At 46.1% G+C, this 23,862-nt stretch overlaps 1 protein-coding gene across 1 annotated transcript in view; it reads left to right on the top strand.

The window, feature by feature from the left end:
* LRP8 (low density lipoprotein receptor-related protein 8, apolipoprotein e receptor) overlaps window positions 1-23,862 on the top strand; it is a gene marked incomplete at its 5' end in the record, with an annotated part of 181,588 nt that overhangs the window by 150,852 nt on the left and 6,874 nt on the right. The window contains 9 exons of the mRNA XM_010083820.1: window positions 5,451-5,813; window positions 12,265-12,387; window positions 12,740-12,862; window positions 15,755-15,874; window positions 16,004-16,129; window positions 17,993-18,164; window positions 20,952-21,179; window positions 21,742-21,860; window positions 23,349-23,488. Of these exons, the coding sequence (XP_010082122.1) occupies window positions 5,451-5,813; window positions 12,265-12,387; window positions 12,740-12,862; window positions 15,755-15,874; window positions 16,004-16,129; window positions 17,993-18,164; window positions 20,952-21,179; window positions 21,742-21,860; window positions 23,349-23,488 (1,514 nt within the window). The remainder of the gene's footprint in view (window positions 1-5,450; window positions 5,814-12,264; window positions 12,388-12,739; window positions 12,863-15,754; window positions 15,875-16,003; window positions 16,130-17,992; window positions 18,165-20,951; window positions 21,180-21,741; window positions 21,861-23,348; window positions 23,489-23,862) is intronic.

The following is a 23,862-nucleotide window of genomic DNA, read 5'->3' on the forward strand; positions in this document are numbered from 1 at the left end:
GGGAGGCCTGTCATTTTTTCAGAGCAATGTGCTTCAAGGTCATCTTCATCTACCTCCATCTCTTTTGCTGTCCTTCCTGGAGGGCAGCTTTCCGTGGGAAACTCGTCCTTCCAGGCATGAATCCGTGCTGTACAGACTGGCATTTGACTGAAGAGCTGTATGAAATATCGAGGTATATGGTAAGCACACAGATTGTCTGCAGACAAACCAAATAATTTAGATACAATTAACTCTGAAAATAAATACTAATTAAACAAAACTAACATGATGACAGCGTTGGTAACTGGCCTGGGAGTTCCAACTTAATTTAGCCTGTCTGGACTCTGTGACCTCCTTATCCATGGTCCAGCTCGGAGATTAATTTTTTAATTAAATTACTTTGCACAGAATACCTGGGCAGACGGAGCGCAGGCATTCCAACTCCTGCAGCCATGTGGATCCTAAACCTCACAACTTAGGAGAGATTCTGAAGTCCACCAACCTCTCCTGCCAGTGTTGAAGCAGTGATAAATCAACAGCATTTCTCCCTTCTCAATGCAAATGTTAGTATGTGCAACTCATCCTTTGCCTTCTTTAGAAGAGTCATTATTGGATTTAAGCAAAGGAGACATTTTGAACCACACTTTTTTCAAGTTGCTTTGGGGAGGGTGTCAGAAAAATGCAGTGCAATAGTTCATCTTATTTTCTTGTCTTCAGCATCAGTAATTGCTGTTATCTACTTTACGACAAATTTTACCAAATAATTATCTTTCTTTAAGCCGTTCATGTAATTTCAAGTAGAACTGACTTTTTTTGGAGGAGAAGGATGAATTAAATATCCGACTCTCACTGAAAAGCTAGAAAATCTTCAATTAAAGATTAGCAGTGGCAGTAGCTATAGTCCATTGTACATAATTCCCAGCTCCTATTAATGATGGATATCCTCTTTATTTCATATTTTGAGTTTTATCCAGATCTGAGGATCCATGCTTGGTAGAGATGTCTGTTGCAGAAATGTTATGTACAATTTTTTTTTTTTTTAATTACAGTTCTCAGAGAGTGCTCTGAGTATCTTTACAGCATTCTGGTTTTCTCTATAAGCACTTAAAAAGCATGTGGTAAAATTATCTTAATTTTTTGGTGCAGCGCCTGAGCTAAGATTGTCCCTTCTGTACCTCACTGCTCACTAAAGCCTCTGGTTAAATGCTGGCTCTGAGCAGAAGAGAACCAGCCAGTACAGAAACACTAACTCCGTAACTGCAATCTGTCTCTTTTTTTTTTTTTTTTGTCTTTTTTTTAAACTTTTTCTCTATCCAAAGGCTGCTTCTGCTCCACTCTCCTCAAGAGATGTGACAAGATTCCAGCTGGAAGCTGTGAGGCAAAAACTGTGACAGTTGTGCTCTGTGTATTGGCATATAGTACAAGGTAGAAATGAATGCAGAACACCTCCAGTATATACTGTCTACAGGCCAAAGCACATGTACACTGTCATTTAGATGTGATATTTTGCTTCCTAAAACTGTGAAGAACCTTAATGGATTACAGTACTCTGCAAAACCTCTTTTTTAATTATGCTTGTTTACTGCTTGGAAGCCTGTTGGTTAAACACTTTTTCTTGACAAGCATTTCCAAGATTTCTACTGGGATCACTTCATATTTGAAGTAGGTTTTGCACCTTAGAGTACGACATTTATTAATTTCTTTGGCACTAAGGAAAGCAAGCGAATATTTGTTTCTCTTGTTTTGCATTAATAAACTTACAATAGGACAGGGAGCAAAATCAGAGAATGCAAACAAATTGCTCAAGTCAAATAAAAAAAAACTTCAGTGATCATTTAATTACTACTCACATATTTGCTGTTGAAATGCTCTGGAGGCAGTGAAATGCTGTAGTGATGGGACTACCTAGGTACCCTGACAGATTTATGAACGGAGAGGTGAAGTTAAGTGTCCTGGGCACTTTACTTCCCCATCCTCATCTCTCCAGGTGCTATGTAAGATAATTTGTAGTGCTGCTTTTTATTAGATTCTTCAAACCAGCACCAAACCATGCAGCAGGGACTCCAAAGAGCACCAGCGTGCTGGCTCTTGCCTAGGTACAGAGGGATTGTAAGCAGCTTTTCTCTTCTGTTGCCTGTTTGTGCCAGGGCAAGTCCCTGAGTGGCTGGAAGCTGCAGACTTTGCTTTATCCTGGCATGCCCTGCGGATTTTAGCTGTCAGAGAGGATAACGGAAGGGTGAGAGGAATTGGGACATTATCTGCCTGCCCGTGGCCAGCAGCAGAGCCAGCTGCACACAGAGAGGGACGTCTCTGCTGGAGGCATGTGTGACCCAGAAGGAACTGTCCCATTTGAGCTGGTCTGAAAATGGTCGTTAGGTCTGTAAATGAAGAAAAAGACATTTTTATTTCTTGAGTTCACCAGAAGGTGCCTAGGACAGTCTTCTGTGGCAAGGAACCACGTGTCCCTATTTGGCACTGCTGCTGGCTGCTAGGGCACGCACTGCTCTGGCCCCTGGGACAGGTCTGGTGGCTGGCCAGTGGCCTCCTTGTCATGGCACAGTGGTAGCAGCCCATCGGTCTTACTCATTTTCCCAGCAACGTATGGCTGCTGCAAGTGCAGGCGGGAAGACCTGAGCACAAAGAGCTGCTCTTCTGCCTCCTCGGCCTTGTCCTGGTGCAGGTGATGCCCTGTCAGTGCTGGTGCTGCTGCCCTGGGCTTTAGCTGCACAAGTGAGTTGCGGAGGTTGATCCCCACCTAAGGACTCAGTGGTGGGAAAGGGGAGCTAGTAACTGCCGGGCTGCTGGGCTTGCTCAGTGGAGGGAGAACTTGTAGTCTCTAGTGCTGTCATCACACTAAATTTAATTTTTAAAAAGAAATAAAATAATAATGACCACGCAATTTTTTGCTAGTAATTCAAAAGCTTCACTGAGAAAGTCCTCATGAGAGGTTACAAAAGCTGAACTGCTTCTATTTTCTGGCTGTGATTATCAGTAATTTTATATCTGTCCTGGGATTTGTAGGTGCAGAGGAGAAGCTTTTGTGCAAGCTTCCATTGTCTGTATCCCACACATATGTTTATCAGTCACTAATTTGTCAATGCAGCAGATTTCTGAAGGGAAATGCGTACAGACAGAAGGAGGGGTGGAGGTGGGACCAGGAAAACAATGAGGGGAAAAAAGATGGGCTCGTTACAGTTGGGGGAAAGGAAATTAATGCACATTTGGAGTGTGCAAATCATTACAACCTTGCCCAATAACTAGGGATCAAAGGACTATGCAAAATTTTGCTCACTGATCTGTTTCTGAGAGTCATCAAAATAATGCCAGAAAAGCAATTTCTTCTTCTCAGCCTTGATCTGTTATAGCAACAGTACACAGCCCTAGAAATAGTCCTGTTTCTCACTTCCTTTTTCAAGTAGATTTAATAGATCATAACTGTTACCTTATTTTCCATTTGGAAGTTCCATATTATGCATCATCCGAAGACTGTTAGGTTATGCAGCTGTGTACTCATCAGTAGGGTTAATAGATTATTTCTAGTTATGGAATAAGGATAGAGAAGTATGTTCAATGAAGAAAAAGAGCAGAATTTGGGGAAAACTGGACCATTTTAACAGTCTCAATTCTGCCATGCAAAAATAAGGTTTTTTTAGATGCTTCTCCACCAGACTGTGCTTGTATTTCAGGTCCTTATGAGAGGGATTTGTCTCCTAATACTAGTTGCCTGATGTCAGTTCCCTCTGTTTGGAGAGGAGAACTATTAGCCCCTCCAAGGGACCATTCTTATCCCATGGTAGGTGGCAGGAGTTGCCTGTTGAGGGCATCTCTCTATATCCAAAATACTCTACCAAGTACAGAAGGAGCCTGAGCAACCCACTTGGACCAGGTGACACTTTGGTGTCTAGCACTGCATGCTCCTTTGGTGACCACACTCTGTTGCATTTAATTATTGATGTCAAGCTGAGATTCTCTTTAACATTTATCCCAGTTGGAGAAAGCTTGGGTTGTAGCTAGTGCATGGTAGCATTGCACCAAGGAAGGCAAACCTCTTTTTTCCTCTAATTAGGCAGATTGCTACTCTGATAGACACAGCAACATCAGGAAAACCTGGGACTAAATGGGACAGAGCGCAGGGCAGGAAGGGAGAAGTATATATATTGTCACTCTCTGATGTAGAACTATAGGCTAGGTTAACAGACAGATCCCAGCGAGTTTGCAAGCTAGAATGTAAGTATCTGTGTACAAGTAGACATGTTCTTCATTGCTAGATAAATAAAGTTTTATTCCCAGATATGAAACAGACATATTTCAGTAGAATATCACTGGGTTCCTGTCGTTGGCTGAAAGCTGGGATATGTCAACTCCTTTGCAGAGATTCTACTGCTTTGCAGATGCACTGGCCATTGCATTAATTGGTATGATCTGAACTGTGTGGTTTATCACAGGGGCTCTGCAGATACGACAGTTAATAGTTCTGCTTCTGAAGACAAAAAGACTCCCAAGTGTAAAAAAAAAAAAAAAAAAAAAGTTTATTTTGATTTGTTTGTATATATTTAGTGTACTTGTAATTTATCAAAGCCATAACTACCCTGCAGATGACTGAAACTGCAGAAGCAGAATTCTTTTTTAAGTAACTACCTTGAAGTACTTATGGAGAATTTCCTTCAGGGTTTTGGTTCCCCCACACCTTGATGAAATAAAGTGACTGTGAACTGCACACTGTTGGAGTACCTGAAAGTTTAATTTGAGCAGGCTTCTCTGTCCATTAGGCTTGCAGAGGAGAGTACTCCACTGGGCTTCCTGTCTGACAAATGCCTCATTTGTATGTTAATGCGGAGTTGTGATTTCCAGGGAAGCCATTCAGTGTGTTGTAAAGGGCTTTACTGGCAGATTGCAGTGAAATTGATGCTCAAATCACTAAATATTTACCCTACACATCCCACTTAATATGTCCAAAACTAGGCACACTGTGAAATCCTGAAACCTGATTCTGTGCTTGTGAAAGTCAGGAAGCTGGTAATGTCAGCACGGAGCAAAGCGAAGCGCTGAACAAGTCCACCAGCGTGTGCCAGCAGACCTCCAGCCCAGCCTGCGATCTCCCCGCTCTTTCTGTGCTGTCACCCCATACGCTGGGGCTGCCCTGGCCGCTCCTGCCTCAACACTGGCGCAGCGCTGCAGGTGGCCACCAGCTTTTCCCACCTGCAGCTCTCGCAGCCCTGCGGCCCCTTCTTCAGGGCTGCCCATGGCCCATAGACGATGTGTCCTATGGCACAGCTGGAGGGATGACCACTGCGTCTTCACCTGCTCCTTGCCATGTAGTTTACCATGGACAAATGTTTTGGGTTAGGACAGACAGCTTTAGCACATCAGCAATGTCTGAGACAGGAGGAGGGTGAGGGCACAAAAGCTGGCACAGGGGTGAGGGGTAGGTTGGAGACCTCACAACTCACCTGTTTGTTTTTATTCCCAAGCCTGTTCTCCCAATGAATTCCAGTGCAGTAACAAGTCGTGCATCTCCATCATCTTTGTGTGTGACGGTGACAATGACTGCGGGGATGGCAGCGATGAAAGGAAATGCTCCCCTCTGACCTGCAACCCCAATGAGTTCCAGTGCAACAACAGTGTGTGCATCCCGGAGCTGTGGGTCTGCGACAACCAGCCAGACTGTGAGGATCAGTCAGACGAGTCCGTAGAGAAGTGCGGCTACGATGCCAAGGCCCTCAACACCTGCGCAGCTCATGAGTTCCAGTGCGGCAACGGTGAATGCATCCACCTGAACTGGAAGTGCGACGGGGATGAAGACTGCAAGGACAAGTCTGATGAGCAGGATTGCCGTGAGTATCTGCAGGGGTAGGGCAGGGCTGAGGGCTCTCTGTTGTGGGGGAGAGCAGCCAGAAGGCTGCTGTGGGCTGTGTTTTAAGGCAAGTCTTTGATGTCTATGCAGCAATTGTGTGCCTGACAAGGAGTGTTTGTGTCCCAAGTGGCATGGCTGGGTGCCCAACCCAGCAGGGTCAGGTATATTCCAGGCTCCTTTTATGCTTTTTCCTTGAGGATTCAGAGAGGAGCTGCAAGAGCTGTTGGATGGTACCATGCCTCAGAAGAGATCTGTTTCACTAGAAAGAGAAAGAATGGAAAATGGGAAAAATGTTCAAAGCCCTCAGGCTGCATGGTGGGGTCACAGCCTGGAGGTTAGAAGCCACAATGCTAAAGGGAATATATGATCAGCAGAAAAAAAAAATTAATTTTCTGCCTCTGAAGTTAGAGTATACTGAACAAGGCAGTCAAGAGCAGCACCTCTGAAGAATCCAGTTTGAAATGCACTTTGAGCTTTGCTTGATAAAGGCACAGAGCTAATAAATAATGGATTTCTTTTCAGCTGGCTTTATGCATTTAACATGGTGTTGTTGGTTTGTGTGGTATTTTGAATGTTTCATCGATTTTTAGCCACTAAACTGTTCAAGCTGGTCACTTACCTGAGGAGGGAGAGAGAGACAAGAAAATCAGAGCAAAATGTTTTGCTAAAATATTCATAGTCACAAGATTGAAATAAAATATTTACATAGCTGTATATATTTAACAGCTCTGACATTGGACCACCTCTGGGGAGGGAGGCAGCGGCCAGCTGCGGAAACCAGACATTTTTGCAAAGCTACCTAAGAAAATAGACCTCTTTCATGAGCACCATCTTTTTATACCCTTGACAACACTGAGTCCAGGCTGATGAGCTGAGAGCAGCTGTGTGGGCAAGCCCTTCAAGGAGTGGGGGATCAGTTTCTCCCAGGGAGAGAGAGGCAGATGTACATTCCATCGCTTCCTTAGCAAGAGGAGGAGGAGGATGTAGTAAGTCCTCTACACCACTGTTTGCAATGCAGGAGGGCAGAGGGACGCGGCCCAGGTACCCTGGAGGTGCTGTGCCTTTAAGAGAGCCAGGGACTCCTGAAAGAGAGGTGAGAGCAAATAGGAGAAGCCAAATATGTTTTGTTAAGAAGAGATCAGCTTTGACTGCTGGGTACAAGGATATCATCACTGCAACCCCTGTCTGTGTAGGGATGGAATAGGTAGGATGTCTTTTCTTTCATCTCCAAGAAGGTGATACAGGAGCTGACAGAGCTCTCAGGCAGTACTTCCAGGGTCTGAAGTGTCACAGGGACGGTGGTGTCAGGAGACAAAGCTGGTTCCTGGCATCCGTTTTAGTATGAAGTGACTGTAAGAAAGCCAGGCAGGAGCATGTCTGGTGTGCACTTCCAGCTGCCACGGCCTGTGTTATTTGGTGCCTGTTTTCATTCCAAGACCTGCTGCAGACAGTGCTGTACTTGTATCCCCTCCAAATTGGGAGGCAGTGGCTAGGCCCACACTGCAAACCCAGGTGAAGAACTGGTGTCTGATGCAGGGGACTCCCAGCAGATCTCTGTCACACAGGATGCATTCCCTGCAGTGATGGCAACCTGGCAGGATGGCTGAGTTAAGACAATTCAGGAGAGGAAAAGGTGAGCTCCTTTCTTTTTCCAAGTGGTGAAAGAGAGGAGGAGCTTACAGATGGTACTTTCCGATGAAATGTCTCTAAAATTTCAGTCCCTGTTGTTCCACTTGAGAATAATTTTCTTAAGTCTTCCACAGGCCCCATTTACTTAGACACTCTCCTGGGTGAGAGGAGCGGAACTGTGCCCATGTACCTTGCTGAGGCAGAGGGAACACACTGTTCCCCAGCTTCTTTCCTTGATCTGATGGACACCAGCAATATCCAGCTGAGCTCAAATTGCTGACACGTGAGGCCCAAAAGGAGTGCAGCTCTGACAGCATCCCTCAGCTCCAGAGCAGCTTCACCAAGCAGCACCTCCACATAAGCCAAGGGCAGCCTCCCTGGGGCAGAGGACGCAGCTGGACACCGCTGCAGCACGGCACAGTGCTGACAACCAGTGGAAGAAGGAGGAAATGTGGCAGAAGGGACTTGAGACAATTATGTCTCTGACTGGCAGAGATTTAGCACCTAAGGCTTTTTTCCAGTAAGTCTCAGTGCAGCACAGTGTGCAGCTTATGTACCCAGGAGAAATGAGCGTGTGAGCTGCTTCTGCTGCTTTCAGTTCTGGGGGCCAGGAAGCAGTGGAATTCAAAGCCCCATGTTTTAGCTGCTGCAGTGCTCCTCTGTACGGAGTGCCTGGTCCTGCCCTTTACACCTGGGCAAACCAGGAGTCACCCCACTGCCACAGAGGTGCATAAACCAGCTGCTGTTTACACCACAGGGAGGGGAAGCTCTAAGATACTAGCCAGGAGAGAACTTGCAGCACTGAGTGCTCATGTAGCTGATGGGTCGACTGGGTCGGAGTCAAAACTAACATTGCTTCCCCATCCTGAATGCAGCTGCTGCTTGAGTACACATCCCTGCAGTAAGGACGTGACATTTGAGAGCTCTGGGAACTCAGGATCACTGTTATCTGTTGGACTGAAGAGATTAGGGATTGACCTTTTTTATTTTTTCTTCCTCACCAGTAATTCTCTACTCCCTGTGGTACGCAGGGAGTTACAGGTGTGTGACACTGCTGCATCGCCTTAGCAACAGGGACAGCACAAGTACCACTGGGTTTGACTTGATTAAAACTGCAGATACCAGCACTATGTCTTCCCTTGCAAATGCGAATCGTGGGGTTTGCATTGTATAAAATAGAGGGATGGGAGGTAATACTTTTAAAAAAATTTGCCAATCTTTTGTTATAATAATTTTGGGGTGATAAACAAGTAGAGCAGAAATTAAGGGTGATAATCAGTGAACGGGTTTTGGCAGCGAGACACCAAGTAAATAGGAGGGAATGAGTCACTTCAGGAAAGCTGTGTGAGAACATTGAGTGGTTGGGGGTTTTTTTTTTCCCCTAACATATATATTCAAATATGTATATATATTTATAAAATTAACATTAGGTTAGATTTGTTAGTTTCCAAATCTGGAATGGTTATATTTTACAGTGCCCTTTGCAATTTACATCAGGGCATCCAGGAGGGAGAATAAATAATACTTACAACGGACAGCTAGAAAACAGATCCCATGAGACCTGACCTCACACTTCTGTGCCTCTGACTCTCCATCTATAAAATGGGATTGAAGCATTTTGCAAATGCTGGGGGTTTCTTGAGATTAAGTTATTTTTTTAGGGGGAAAAAAAAAAACCAAAACAGAAGATAGAAGAAACACAAGCTTAGACCTGGAATCTGGAATATATCAGCCGAAGTTGAGCCATACAGTTTTGTGCCTGGTATTTGCAAATGGAGAGTGTGTTTGAGTGTGCCTGTTAATTTTGTAGGGCTTTGGTAAATTGTTTTGTATTTGATTTGCGGAGCAGAGGAGATGGCTATAAAACTGCTGAGATTTTACTGATTTAAACCCTCCAAAACAGCACAGCAATTTTCTGAACATCTTGTGCAAATAAACAGCACAGCTCTTCCCTCTTCCTGGGATATTGCTGTGCTTTGGGAATGGCCCTGATGGCAACCTGCTGTCAACTCTGCCAGTGGTGCTGAGATGGGTTCGTGTCCCAGCTTCAGGATAACAGAGTTCCTGGCCCTCTCCCCTCCAATGCTCTCCAGGGCAGGTATAAACATAGCTTTCTCTCCTCCTACTGAAAAATGCACCAAAAAATATAAATGCTGTATATGCGTTTTCATATCTTTGTGATCAGTGAGAGTTGTTACTGTGTCTGTTCTTTTTAGATGTCTGTTAAGAGGCTCAGGGGCCATTCCTCAAAGGTCTGAACTTCCACAGCTCTGCTGGAGTGAGAAGTGAGCCAGGAAGCCAAGCCTGGTCTCTAGCCTTCTGTCTCTTCTTCTGAAAGCAAAAGCTTTGTGCAATGATGTTGTACAGTTCCACATCTGTGTTTTGCAGTCCCTGTAGAACCGAGCTAAGAGCTGGGCTGTCATTTTTCTCTGTCTTGTGGTGCTTGTGCAACATTGTCTTTGCCGTTCCTGTAAAATTCTTCTTCATTTTAATTTGTTTTAGGATTAGAAACCTTTCTATTCTTGGCATATAGCTATAACTGCTTTCTAGAAGAGCTTTGAAGATTACAATTAAGGACATTTAGTAGGTTTTATAACGGCTGCCTTCCAAATCTGTAGCTGTTGTCATGCAGATTTATTTGGTAAACTGGAGACCTGCTCCTGCTCCAGGAAAGACAAGGCAGCCATTGGCTTTAATTACACATCACACTTCTGTGAGGGGTTAATACTTAGTCAGAAATGGCGACCACCCTTTCCTGTCTCCACACATAGAAGTTGCTACAGAAAATGTGAATAAATTGTTTTTCGTCTTGGGGGTGAAGACTAGAAATAAATGTGGCAAGAGAATTTTCAGCTAGATAGTAGGAAACACTTTGCAATGGGCAACATTTAGCTTGGAAGAGGTCAGGATTGCCATGGGGGAGGGTGGTCTCTGCATCATTAGGGCTTCTCCAGGTAGGTGGGTGTACATGGCAGGAATGGTTCAAGCAGAAGTGCCTCTGCCTCCCTGCAGGAGCTCCCCGTGCCACTTCCAGTTCTGTGGTCTGTGACTGTCCCAGACCACAGCTTCGTTTCCTCCTCTCCTTCATTTTTCTCCATTCAGAACAGCAGTTGCCATGTACTTCGTTTGGAGCTGCTGTCCCACACGTCCAGTGGAGGTTTCCCATTTCTGAGCCTGGGTTTATTAGCTGAAATGTGGTGATACAGCTGGTCCCATAACTATGCTTATTGCTTGTGATTTTTTTCTGGCTTTGCAGTGTTTTATGAATATAGTGCATATGGCTTTCCTCTCCAAGGAGCAGTGCTATTTCCAAACTTTTCTCATGTGAATACTGTGTATTTCGAAAGGCAGGATTTCTCCCTTCCCCCACTAGCCCTGCAGTTGTGGCTTTTCCTGTCTCTTGTGTCCTTCACTGGCTGAAGATGCACCAGAGCTAATTCCAGTGAAGCAGTTGTGAATCTGGATCCTGCATCCTCTGGGATGCAGTCACCAATAGTGCTGAGCCTTTGTGCAACTAATACTTTATGGTATCGATGCTAGCTCACTTCATGTCTATGGCTCTTCCTGGGTTAGCTGAAAGTAGTAATTTTTGTATTAAAACCAGTTTGTCAAATTGTCAAGGAAGGCCTGCCACATAGCTCTTGCCTCCCGTGTAGTAACATCAGTGCTGACCTCCTCCAGCTATTCAGAGGCAGTGATTTTCTGTCATATGATAGTAGGATGCAATCAGCAAGATGAAAAGGCTAGAATCAAGAGCTCTCCAGGGTGCGCTGCCTTAATAGGATTTTAAGAAAACATCTGTAAGATGGGCCTCTCAGAAATAAGCTGCATAACGTGTCCCAGGAATGAGGAGCCTGTTTTGCCAGTGAACTACAGGCTGCAGCCCTTTGCTGGCTGGCGAGTGCCTGTGCTGTTTGTCAGTGCATGTCTGGTCCCAGTTAGGGATGTCTCTCATGTAGCGTGACCTGGGGAAGGGAAACATGGCTGCTTTTAGTATGGTCAGTGCAGCTGTCTGTTTTATTTTTTCCCCAACTTTGCTGCCCATCAGATCTGTTTTGAGTCTGTAATAATCTGACCTGGGCAAATGAGCTCCAGGTTTTAAACCTGGCCTGACACGGTGGAGATGTTTTTTGCCTGTAACCCCAAGAAGCACTAAGCCACAGTGGAGCTCTTCTGCCTTCCAGTGGTCTGATTGTTCATGGGCATTTAGTAACCCAAATGATCACGGCTGTGTTGTTAGCCTCATCCCTACTGTGACCACATTGGCTTTGGCAGAGAGTCAATACATGTCTCTTGCCCAAGCCCCTTAGCCTGAACGTGTTTTGAAGTATATCTGAAATATATTTTTTTTTCTGAAGGAAGGTTAGCTGAGGAGCAGTTGCCTTTGCCTACCCAGTGCCACTCTGCACCCCTAGCTGGAAAGCAGCCTGGCCTCCCACGTGGACTGAAGACCCTGGCGGGGCTCCACTGCTGATAGTTTTGCTGCCCACTTGCTTTCTTGTGTCTCACCTGAGCAGCTTCACTGCCTGCACTGATTCTGTTTTGACTAGATCTGCTCATACAAGCTTTGGGCCTCTTTTCCCGAAGGACACAGAGGGTGATCTGGGATGGCAGAGGAGCACAGGAGGACAGTGGCTAAGGCAGCTGCTGCCTGTGTTGCTTTGGTGGAAGCAGCTGATGCTTTGTGCCACTTGCTGGCAGAGGCTGCAGAACTCCAGCAGTGTCAGAGGTACACGGCTACAAAGTACCCCACAAAACGTTCAAGTCCTGTGTGGCTAATGCTTGAATGTGTTGTCTTAAAGCTCTGGTGACCTGCCAGCCAGATGAATTCCAGTGTGGTGATGGGACCTGTATCCACGGAGCAAAGCAGTGTGACAAGGTGCACGACTGTCCTGACAACAGCGACGAGGCGGGCTGTGTCCAAGGTAGGTACAGCCAGCTCTGCACTCCTTGTGCTCTGTGGTGTAAGCCTGCGAGAGCTGCATGGCCACTGGAAAGGGAAGAGGCCTGTGCTGCTCCTCTGGACTATGGCAGGCTGCTTCCTGGAGAGAGTTTTAAGCCATTCTGACAGTGGGGTTGCTTGGGAGAGATGATTGTGCTGACCAGGCAGTCTGCATGTCTTGAAAAGTTCCTTGCATGATGCTCAGGCTTAATGTTCATTTACGTAATCCCATCCCATTTCTTCTAATGACACCCTCTTGAAGCTTTATGTCAGGCTTTTTGTTGTCATGAGCCTCGTCTAACTTAGTTGCTTTCCTCTCTTGCCCGACATGACAGAGTCAGCATGTGAAAGTCCCAGCAAGTTTCAGTGTAAGAGTGGAGAGTGCATTGACGGAGGCAAAGTGTGCGATTCACATAGAGACTGCAGGGACTGGTCTGACGAGCCTCTGAAAGAATGTGGTACAGTACTTGCCTTCTACGTGTTGCTCCTGTTGTAACTGCTTCCCCTCTCCTCCATATGGTGCTCACAGCTTTGAGTGTAACCACATGTAGCTGCTAATGCTATTTCTCACTCTGCTCCTCTTTCCTTGCCTTTATTCTCTCATCACCCTTCATATGAATATAATTAGTAGCCTACTCTGATCATCTGCAAGTTTGAACTGTGCCCTTCTCAGCTCAGCTTTTATTCTTGGAGGGATGTATGAACTGAGCACGGAACCAGGAACTAGGAATTCCCCCTGTCCCCAGATACTGGTGTCCTCCACAGCACAGACCAGTTTCTTTAGCCTCATTGCCTAAATTATCTTGGAATTGTAAGATGATAATAACATCATAAAAATTTAACATTGGGAACATGCTTTGCAGGTGAAAGCACATAGAGTGGCAGCAGTCACTGGGAGATTACTTCAGCCATTTCTGGGTTTTACATGTTGCTGCTGCTTCCCTTCAAAATGACAGCTGGCAGCATCCGGCCAGCTCTGGTCTAGTGAGAATGAGCAAGCTATGAGAGCTCAGTCTGCATCGGGGCCGTCGCAGTCAGCAGAATGGAGAGCCCAGGCCAGAGGGCTGTGCCGCTTTCCCTAGGGCAGCCCCTCTCTCATGCTTCCCACCAGACATTGTCGGCACCAGCCCCAGTCTGGAGTGTTCCCCAGTGGAGAAATGTCTCAGACTGGCATCCCTTTCTGTGACATCATGGAGCACCAGTAGCCTGGAGCTCAGTGCCTGCCTCTTAAATAACTCACGTTCAGGAAGAACTGTCAGTCTCTCCTCTGTATCAGACAAGTGCGTGTGTGTGCCTAGGGAGGATGCTCTTGCCTTGTGCTTTCAGTATGCCCTTGCTTTCTTCCACACTAATCCACGTGTTCTTGTCTTTCTGAGTGGGTGTTGCAACTTGTCTGTCTGTGGAGGTCTCCCAATAAAACTGGCAGCCCAGTTTGTCTCAGGAGAGTGGGCGGTGGCACAGCACAGCTGGGCTTGGTGCTCAGCCGTACTGTGGTGCCATGACTGACTTGGTGCAGTCCCAGGCTGGCAGTGAAGTGTCCTTTAACTTAGGAGGCTGAGCAGAGAATAGCCTCCAAAAGAAACACGTTTCTTTAAGAGTGCAGAGTGATGTGGGTTGCTGTGAATGTAACACCTACCCACAACTAATGCACACAGAGGGCAGGAGATGCAGGACATGCTCCTTATCTAGGTGTGTCTGTCTAGGTGTATGCTAGACACTGCAGTGCCCTCCGAGATTCCCCAGAAAAGCATGGCAGAAGGCAGAACATCACTTGTCTTACTTTAAGCAGGCAGAGAATATACTGCTGAAGTTGGGTAATGGGCAGCAGCTGCCCAGCAGAAAGAGAACAAGCTCATGTCTCTGCCTGGCTTCTGCTCAGCTCCTAGTGAGGAGTGCAGCAGGTGAACCAGCACTTGATTTACAATCTCTAAATCCATTCCACAAAGCACCTCTGAAACCAGGGGAACCATCTGAGTGAGGGTTTGCTTTTAGTCAAACAGCCTTTGCAGTATTTTGCAGAGAGCAGTTGTGCATGTTTATGACCTGATTTGCTAGAGGCCTATGCAAGCGTAGGAATAGGTGATATCCATTAATAAACATCACTGAACAGTGACAACACACAACGTGGCTCTGTGGACACAGCTTCTTGGAGCCCAGTGAACTTGCTCTATTAACAATGTATTGCTATCTATACATGTGTGTCTTTGATAGGAAGGTGGAAGCGTCCCAGAGCTGAGATGAAGTTCCTTCTGGCGTATTTTCCTAGTCCTACTGGCTTACTTGGCTTGTGGTTGTTTCCATTTTGTTCCAGGAGCACTGGTTGAATGGCTCTGCTGTACTGCTCACCTGCAGTGTGCAAGGAAGCAAGAAGGAAAAGATAAATGAAAAATTTGCCTTTAAATTGCATTACAGATTGAAGAAAATAAGTTTTGCTTGTTCTAGTGAGCCCACTATCCCTGAAATCCTACAGTTTCTGTTCAGCAGTCTTACTTAGGGAGAGGACTTTCTCTTCACCTTGTGTAGGTTAATTACAACAAGAAGAAATGCTATTTCTGAGAGGAAACAAGCTTCCCTCAACCTCTCATTTGGTTCTAGTTACAAGGATCCATTTAGTCTTTTTTTTTTCAGCACTTGAAAGCAAGATCTGAGAAAGGTGGCCATCCCCAGGAGAGGATGGGGGCTGTTGCTTTTTAAATGGCACACTTGGGCTGGTGCAGGCTACCGGCAGAGACGGCGGTGTGGGAGGTGTTTGTGGGAGGACTGTATCTCAGAGTTAATGGAGGATCTCTGGCAGACTGTACTTTGGTGTTTTCTGGAATTTTCACAAAGATAATTCCTTGGAGCTAGCTGGGAAAACAGTACAGTATTTCAAAATAGCTGGCCCCTGGGAGATGGGACTCCCCCAGCATGAATTATTTAAAGCTCCAAGAGGCTGTTCAGAAAAGTCAACAAGAACCAGCACATGGGGAAGAAGGAGTCTCCTTGAGAGAGCCCTTAGGTCCCTTGGAAGTTCCTCACATGTGGCAGAACATGCTCAAAGCAGCAGCTCTCTGATGGGATGACATGAAGAGATTCACATACACGGTATCCCCAGGGCTCTCTGTTCATTTAGCCACTAGCTTTCAATCCAAATTATCCTACAGTGTTGGTTTGGAATAATAAAGAGCAAGAAAGTGATATGGGGTGGCCTCCTATCTGAGAAGTCACTCATGCTCTATGGGGCCAGCTCCTGGCTACCAAAAGCTGATAGATATGGGAAAATTTCTGAGGACCTTGACCTCTCTTAATTTTATTCAATCTTCCAACTAAAAGCCCTCCTTTTTCACAGATAATCTGTATATCCCTTCCAGGTATTAATGAATGCTCTATGAACAACGGTGGTTGCTCACACATATGCAAAGACTTGAAGATTGGTTATGAATGTGAATGCCCGCCCGGCTACAAGCTTCTGGATAAAAAAACGTGTGGAGGTAATTTACATGCAAACAGCAGTCCCTTGTGTTTCACCATAGAGAGATGTGATTATATTCACTTCAGCATTGCTCTATCACAGATGGTTTGATTTCAAGTTATTGATGGGTTTCAAACACTCCTTTCAGACATAGATGAATGTGAGAATCCAGACGCTTGTAGCCAGATCTGCATTAATTACAAGGGGGACTACAAATGCGAGTGCTACGAGGGATATGAGATGGACACCCTGTCCAAGAACTGCAAAGCTGTAGGTAAGACAACCCCACGGGCACTTAAACTCTGCTTGCTCAACATCACAGCTCTGATAAGAAAACATGCTTGCAGGGCTGAGGCTAGGGGAACAGAGACAAAAGGAAACTAGCAAGCAAAGACATCTCATTTTGAGCAGCACAGAGCTGCTGCAGTGATAGCAGATGCGTCTCTAGGCAAGAACTACTGATCATGCAGATCAGAATATTTTAACAGTGTACAGAGCAAGATTACAGTCACTAGTTGGCTGTTTGAAGCTGAAACTAGAAAAGAAAGTCTCTTGACAGGTGTCATTAAAAACAGTGCAGCAAAACCGTGTAGTAGTAGTAGTATTAAAAGGAAGAAAGCATTCCAATTAAAGCGTGGTAGGTTAGCCACCTCTCCACCCTCCTGGCCTCTTAACGCAAATACCAACATGAACACCAGCAGTTTGTTCAACCTTATTGCAAAAATTAATGTCAGAGAGATAGAAAGTTGAATTGTGCAAGACTGAGCATTAGCCATGCTGGGGGTTTCTTTAATGGGAATAGTGAGTCTCTTGGGGAAGGGTGAGTTACTGCAATACAAAATTGCTTCTCTAGTGTTATCCTGCACATCTATGTGGCCGCTTTTTTCCCAGGTTCTATATGGTATGCACAGTGTCCTGCTGCCCTCATAAAGTCTGTTAGTGTCACACCTGCAGTGAGTTAGGACTGACCCAAATCCTGGGACAGTCTGCTTGCTGGTTAGAAAATTCTGTTGTGCCCGAGAGCCCTGGGAGCCCTGCAGCATCACATGTTCCAGAGCTGGAGCCTTGTCCCAGCTCTTCGCTTTCAGTATCATGTTCCTCAATCTGCTTTGGTCCTTCCCAGTGGACAGACACTCCTTGCTGGGATCTTCTACTGGCCCTGTTGGAGACAAACCAGTCTAACCCACTAAAGCTTGTTCTGAGCCTCCCACCCTGTCCCTGCCTCAAACAGGCAGGTGCACAAAGAGCAAACTAAAGCTGCAGCTGTTTGACTTGCAGCTTATTTTAGTGGAAGTTAAGAACACAGAGAATCACGTGCTCTGCTGCTTGCAGGGGACAAGGATGTGCACGTCTTGGTCTGAGCCTAGAGACATGGGTGTCTGCCTCCTGCAGTAGGAAACTGGCCTCCATGGGGTCCACTGTGAAAAACTGTGGAGGCTGAGATGCTGGCTGTGGTCTTCTAAGCAAAATAACTGTTGGGTTTCTGTGTGCTGCTCTCCTGTCCTTTGGAAAATTCAACTTTATGCTCCTTGAGAGGCTCTGGCCTGAGATCACAACTGCAGTAGCAGGATCACCAGCACCCAGGATGCAGGCTCTGCCCCCCAAAAGAGATGTGAACTGCCTGAGCCCACATGCTCAGGTGTGAGTTCTGCATGTACGTGACAGTCTAAAAATGCCACCCTGGCAACCAGCCCTGGCTTTGCTGGATTCATTGTGGCTCTGTCATGCCTCAGGTCTGGCTGCCTCCCTTCCCTGCAGCGAGCCCAGAGAGCTCTCTCTTCCTTGTCCTGGCCATGAGTCACCAAAATGTGGCCCATGTATTTTGTATCTAAAATATGTAATTGACATTGAGGACATTCCCCAGAGTTTTGTTTGTGGCTTAGCAAAATGTGCAGACCAAGAGCCAGTGTGCATCTAGTGAGCACAGAGGTGCTGCAGTCCTCCATGTCCATGTGTGATGGCTCTGCCTCTGGAAGCCTTTTGCACTTGCTTCTGGTGTGGTGTAAAGCTTCCTTACAAAGCAGAACTATCAGGGACTCATAGTTCATATCAGTGACACATAGTTTGAGAAATGAAAGCTGAATCTAACCCTTGGGTCAGTCACTAAAATGACAAATGCAATTCTTTTCTGTGGTAGGCAAGAGTCCTTACCTGATCTTCAGCAATCGCCATGAGGTCCGTAAGATAGACCTGGTGAAAAGGGACTACTCCCGCATCATTCCCATGCTGAAGAATGTGGTGGCACTGGACGTGGAGGTGGCAACAAACAGAATATATTGGTGTGATTTGTTCTATCGAAAAATCTACAGGTAAGGGACAAGAGAGGATGTGTGTTTTGGTACCTTTCCAAAGCTGTGGTTCGATCTGTACCTGTTAAGGACAATCTGCAGAGAACAATGCCGACTACAGTGAACCTCGGGGCTTTTCTTCCTTTAGTGGATTACCTGTTGTGGCCCAGACTTTATCAATTTCTGAAAAAGCTTACAAAGAAATCAGGGGCTTGTGCAGTTATCTGGTTTGATAATACAGGAAGGCTGTTAGTCAATAATAGATCCTGCTGCTTTTCTGCAATTACACGTAGATTCTTGTTTACTGAGTCATAATATTGCTAAACAAGGCTGTGTCATACCGCTGCAGTGCTGTGTGCTTGCTATATGTGAAACCACAAAGGATTTAGCATCTGAAAGCACACAGAAGGGAAAATGGTGGGAGCAAGGAGGTAGCAACACTACTAGCTGCCCAGTGTAGTCTCTGGTAGACTGGATTTTAAATTCACACCACTTGACCACAATACACATTCTGTAATTTTCATTCTCCCTCCTCCTTCAGCTGTTTTTATGGCATCCATCACAGTATTATGTACCAGGGCTTGTGAGTGTGTCTAGTCAAAAATTCATTTAATTTATGCGCTGAAAATCCCCCTTGTATATTCTGGTTTGCATAGCTATTGCAACCTACTGCAGCTTCTACAGTGATCTGTTCTGGATTTTAGCTAATGATCAGGCAAAGGTTGATTGGTTTCAGTGTGTGGGGCCGAGCCAGAGTTTCTGTGGGCTGTGGTAGCTCCCGTGCCATTGGCAGGGAAACTTGCCCAAGCTGGGCTGGGTATTAAGCACCCTCCTAGCTGGGCAGGTACCCTGAGTGGCCCTGTGGGGCTCTGAAAATGGGGAGATGGTTCAGAAGAAAACTGACTGCTTTCACTGTGATTGTGTAGGCACAGGCAGGGGTAGGTAAGGGCTTCGTATTCATACACAGAGAATTATTCAAGACACGCTGCTGCTTCTGCAGCTTGCAGTGAATGCCCTGGGGCGCTGGGAGCCCCTGAACAGTGTTCATACCCTCCCTGAACATGGCTGTACCAAGCCCTTTCCTTTTTCCAAACAGCAAAATTGTTCTCTTTCTTAATTAGCTTTGTTGTAAGTTCCACCTTTTTTGCAGAGCAAGCTACGCAACTATAACTTCTTAACAATTAACGTTCCTGTTCAAGATACTGCTACTGTCACTAATATCAAACATTTGTAAACAAAAGGCCACCATGTCCCTCCAGCAGAGAACAGGGCTCCACTTGCAGGAGTCCTCTGGGGAAAAGCAGACCCTATCGTACGGTGAAAAGTGTGGTACAAGGAGGTAACTGCTGGCAAGAGATCCTGTCTTTCTTAATGCTCACCTCACTTGCCTTTCCAGATCCTCTCCTATTGAGGTGATGTCCCCACTGGGGTGTCAGAAGATATTTTACAGTATTTAGTTACTGGGAAAAATTGAAATGTCACCTGTATTTCAGCCCTCCCATTCTGAAGCCGCAGGAGCCTCTCTCAGCTTCCCCACCAGTGCAGCACTGAAGGTACAGCGCAGCAGCTCACCGCAGCGGTGGATGGGGAGTGTTGAACACGGCTGTTTCACTGGGGAGGAATTAACTGACCTGGAGCTGTGTAGTTAGAACATCTGGTGCTCATCAGACTGAAATAACAGATTCCTGGGAACGTTGTCAGATGCCCTGCAGAACCCTGACGATACCATTCATTTGGTGTTGGGTCCCAGAGAAACCAAAACCATTCCTTGGAGTGAAGATACAGGAGCTTGCTGTTAATGCAGGCTGACTCTGCGTAGCCATTCCAGCCTCAGCTGGAGACCATAAAACTGTGTCAAAACTCCTGGTTTTAGACATTTGTTTCCAAGTCTCTGATCTGATACTTGAGAGCTCAGCTCCTGTAGGATTTACTTCTCATCCATGACCAAAAGCAGGATGGCCAGTGACCAGGAGATGTAAACCATCTCACAGTTTCAAATGTTCAGGGAGGAGCGAAAACTTGCTGCTGTTTTGTAACTTTTCAAAGATGTACCAAGTTATTCTAAGAGCCAGACTAAGCTTTTAGAAACACTGATGCAAACTCAGAACAACTCCGTTTCAGTTCACTCAGTGCAATTGCTATCGGTGCAGGTGCAACAGAGCAGAATCAGCCTGGGTGCTTGTGGGAGCAACATTGAGTTACTTATGAAACATCCATGTGGAGTCTGCTGCCTTTCGTTAGTGTTTTGAAAGATTTTGAGGTTGCCACTGATATTTAGTGAACATTTTCTTTGTATCTAATGAGATCACTTGCCAAATGAGTACAGCTCCATTAATTCCTTTGATGACTCATAATTAGTTACACAGGTCCTAATTCCGCAATACATTTAAGCACATTTATTTGCATGCTCAGTTCAACTCTGTTCAGCAGAGCACTGGAGATCATATTTCTAATGTCCATAAATCCCATGACTCAATGCTATTGCAGTTAACGTGCCTGAAGTCAAATGTTTTGCTGAATTGTGCAGTTATAGCAGGAAGCAGGTAGAAAAATAAAATGACAGTTCCCTATTCTGGAAATGCCTGCCAGCCAGATACGGGGAAACAAAAACAACTTCTAGGAGGAAGGCGAAGGATGCAGCATGCAGCTGTAAGGGTTTCTGTGTCAATCATGCTGCTGCACGTGCACTTTCTGAGGGGTTGGAGTGGTGCCACCCAGCATTCAGCTGTCTGAGGTCCAACCCCCTGCACATCTGCATGGTCCTCTCTGTGCTGTGTGTCAGTCCGGTGACAAGTCCTGTCTTTGCAGTGCCTACATAGACAAAGCGAGTGACACAGCGGAGCAGGTGATTTTGATAGACAGCCAGCTGAACTCTCCCGAAGGACTGGCAATAGACTGGGTTCATAAAAACATCTACTGGACAGACTCCGGAAACAAGACCATCTCAGTGGCCACTGCAGATGGAAGCAGGAGGAGGACACTTTTCAACAGCGACCTCAGTGAGCCAAGAGCCATTGCTGTTGATCCCACACGGAGGTAGGTGTAAAGACCACAAACACTGCACCAACAGGGATGTTCTAGTCTTCTTTCTGTCTCTCTTACAAACTTGTGGGTGGTTCTCATCAAGACTTCAGATGGCCTTTAAGATAGATACATCCATTGAACTTAAACGGGACTGCTGAGATGGTTCAACTAACTCTTTGCAAGGCCACTGCTGTTAGAGAAAGTTCTGAAAATAATGGTCAGGTCGTGTTTGATGGGCCTGAGCTGGTCCAGGCACACAGGTTGTGTTGGGAAATGAAGTCTGTCTGACACTTGTATGGGCTGCTTTGATAAGTGAAGTCCGCGTACCTCGCAGCCACACCAGGAGATAGTTTGCATGGAGTTATAAAAGTGTGATTTTTACATTCTGGTGAAAGTTTTGTGGCAGTGTACCCTATGGGACAGGATGTGGCTCCACTAGGCACATATGAGAATTAACTGAAGTGGCCAAGGGGCTTTGCTATAATGCAAAACAGTGCACCTCCTGCTGCAATTAGTAGTGCAGATCCTTACTCTTGGGTCCAATTTACTCTTTTCTTGCATCTGGCTCTTTCAGGTTCATGTACTGGTCTGACTGGGGAGACAAAGCTAAGATCGAGAAAGCTGGCCTGAATGGTGTGGGGCGGCAAGTGCTGGTGACTGACAGCATTGAGTGGCCAAATGGCATCACGCTTGGTAAGTGCTCACGTTAGAGCTACGGCATCCACTGTGGCTGATGTAAATTTATTGTTAAATAGGAAAACAGAATTGTATATGTACAAAGGCACCTGCACTCAAAATTCTGGAAATATTCTGTCACTTACTGCTCGCCAACATGAGCAATTTTATTTCAGTAGCAAGCACAGGCAGTAAGTCTTGCCACAGTCAGAACCTCATACTGCAGGAGCCTGGAGTTGCTTTTAGGTGTGCCTTAAGGCAGAGGGAAATTTTGGGTGAGGATGCAGAGCTGCAACAATCCATTGGTGGTCCAAGAAGCATCAGAGAGCCCTTGGTACTAGTGCCTCTGGACCTGTCTCCAAAGCAGCACCAAGATACTTCATTGCACTGATTAACACATGGTACCTCAAGGAAAAAGACGCAGCCGGCAGAGCCCGCTCCCTGTCCGCGTGCCTGCCCAGCCGCCCTGGTGGGGGCAGCAAGGTGGAACTGGGATGGGCTGGTATCCTGCATCCTGCTGGCACACGGAGGGCTGTGGTCCTTCTCACTGACACACCGAATTGCAGGAGTGGAAAGGTTTCCTGCCCCCACGGGGCAGCAGGGACAGCCTCCTCTGGAGTTACAGCTGTACGTGCTTAATGGCATGCAGATACGAGTTCTCTGCTTGGTTTTGTATTTGAAAATTCTGGCCATGACAGGGCTGTAGGAGAAAATGCTGCTACCATTGCATAGTGTTGAAGTGCTACTGCTGTGAACAAATAATGTTATCCTTTAGTAATTAAGAAATTAATTAATGACTTGCTTAATTACAGAACTTGTTTTGTGTTGGCACTCATCCATTTGCATTCCGTTTGGTGAATCTCATCCAAAATGAGTGCATTTGCTCCAGGAAGAGAAGTTCAGTGCTTAGCATTCGAAATAAATAACACTGGTTCCTTCCCTCCCACTCTTACCTGCACCCTCCCCAAAACCTGGCTGGTTGGGGTAGGAGTGTCCCCACCACCAGCGTTCCCCCAGCCTGAGCACAAGAAGGGTTTCTGGACCCAGGGTTCTTCATCACTGAAAATGTGTAAATCGCACAGGTCCTTCAGGGAGGTGTTTCATTTGAATCACAGCTGCTGTTCTGCAGCAAGAGGCAAAGGACTGAATAGCCCTGAGAGGGATGAAGCTTCTCCCTCAGGCACTGATGGGGTGACTCTGGGAAGCCCCAACTGCTGGTGGCCCTCGCCTCCTGCTAACAAAAGAACCTCATTGTACCAAGCTGTCAGTCAGGCACTCCCCCCACACACACCACAGAATGTTCCTCCTTTTTAATTTTATTTATAGGGTCTTATCCCAGCATATCTGGGCACTGATTCAAAATCAGAACTAGTGTTAAAAAAAAAAAGAAAAAGGCCCAATAATAAAGAGATTAGTCATGCTGCCAGCAGGAAAAACATGCTGGGCAAGAGAAAAAGAGTTGCAGGGGCTGTGTATAATTTTGCTTCATTGTGTTTCACTTCTCAGATTTGCTGAATCAGCGTCTCTATTGGGTGGACTCCAAATTGCATTCACTGTCCTGCATTGATTTCAATGGCAGCAACAGAAAAGTTCTGATCTCTTCTGTTGATGATCTGAGCCATCCTTTCGGCTTAGCAGTGTTTGAGGTAAGAGTCGAAAATGGATGTGGAACAGACTGGAGACTGCAAGAGGTCTCAAAGCTCTTCTTGATTAGAAGCTCTGCCTTCTGCATAGCACAGAAAGCTCAGCGAGGGCCTTCGCTGCTATAGAAACCGATTAACTCGGGGTGGGTTCAGTGGGGAAAATCGTTTTCTAAAGCCCTTAGTCAGGAGCAATGTGTTGTCTCGTGCTTTTGCCTGATCTGGTACCAGTGCATCCATGAGGGGCGGGTGGTGCCCAGCGTGAACACCTCCCACAGAACTGGAACATGGGCAGTGGGCTTTCCTTGCTTTGAATTGAGCCGACTGTCTGTGCAAAGGCCAGCAATATTAGCAAGGGAAGGGAGAAGCCACTTATTGGG

Source organism: Pterocles gutturalis, unplaced genomic scaffold, assembly GCF_000699245.1.
Source record: "Pterocles gutturalis isolate BGI_N339 unplaced genomic scaffold, ASM69924v1 scaffold8990, whole genome shotgun sequence".
NCBI classification, from domain to species: domain Eukaryota; kingdom Metazoa; phylum Chordata; class Aves; order Pterocliformes; family Pteroclidae; genus Pterocles; species Pterocles gutturalis.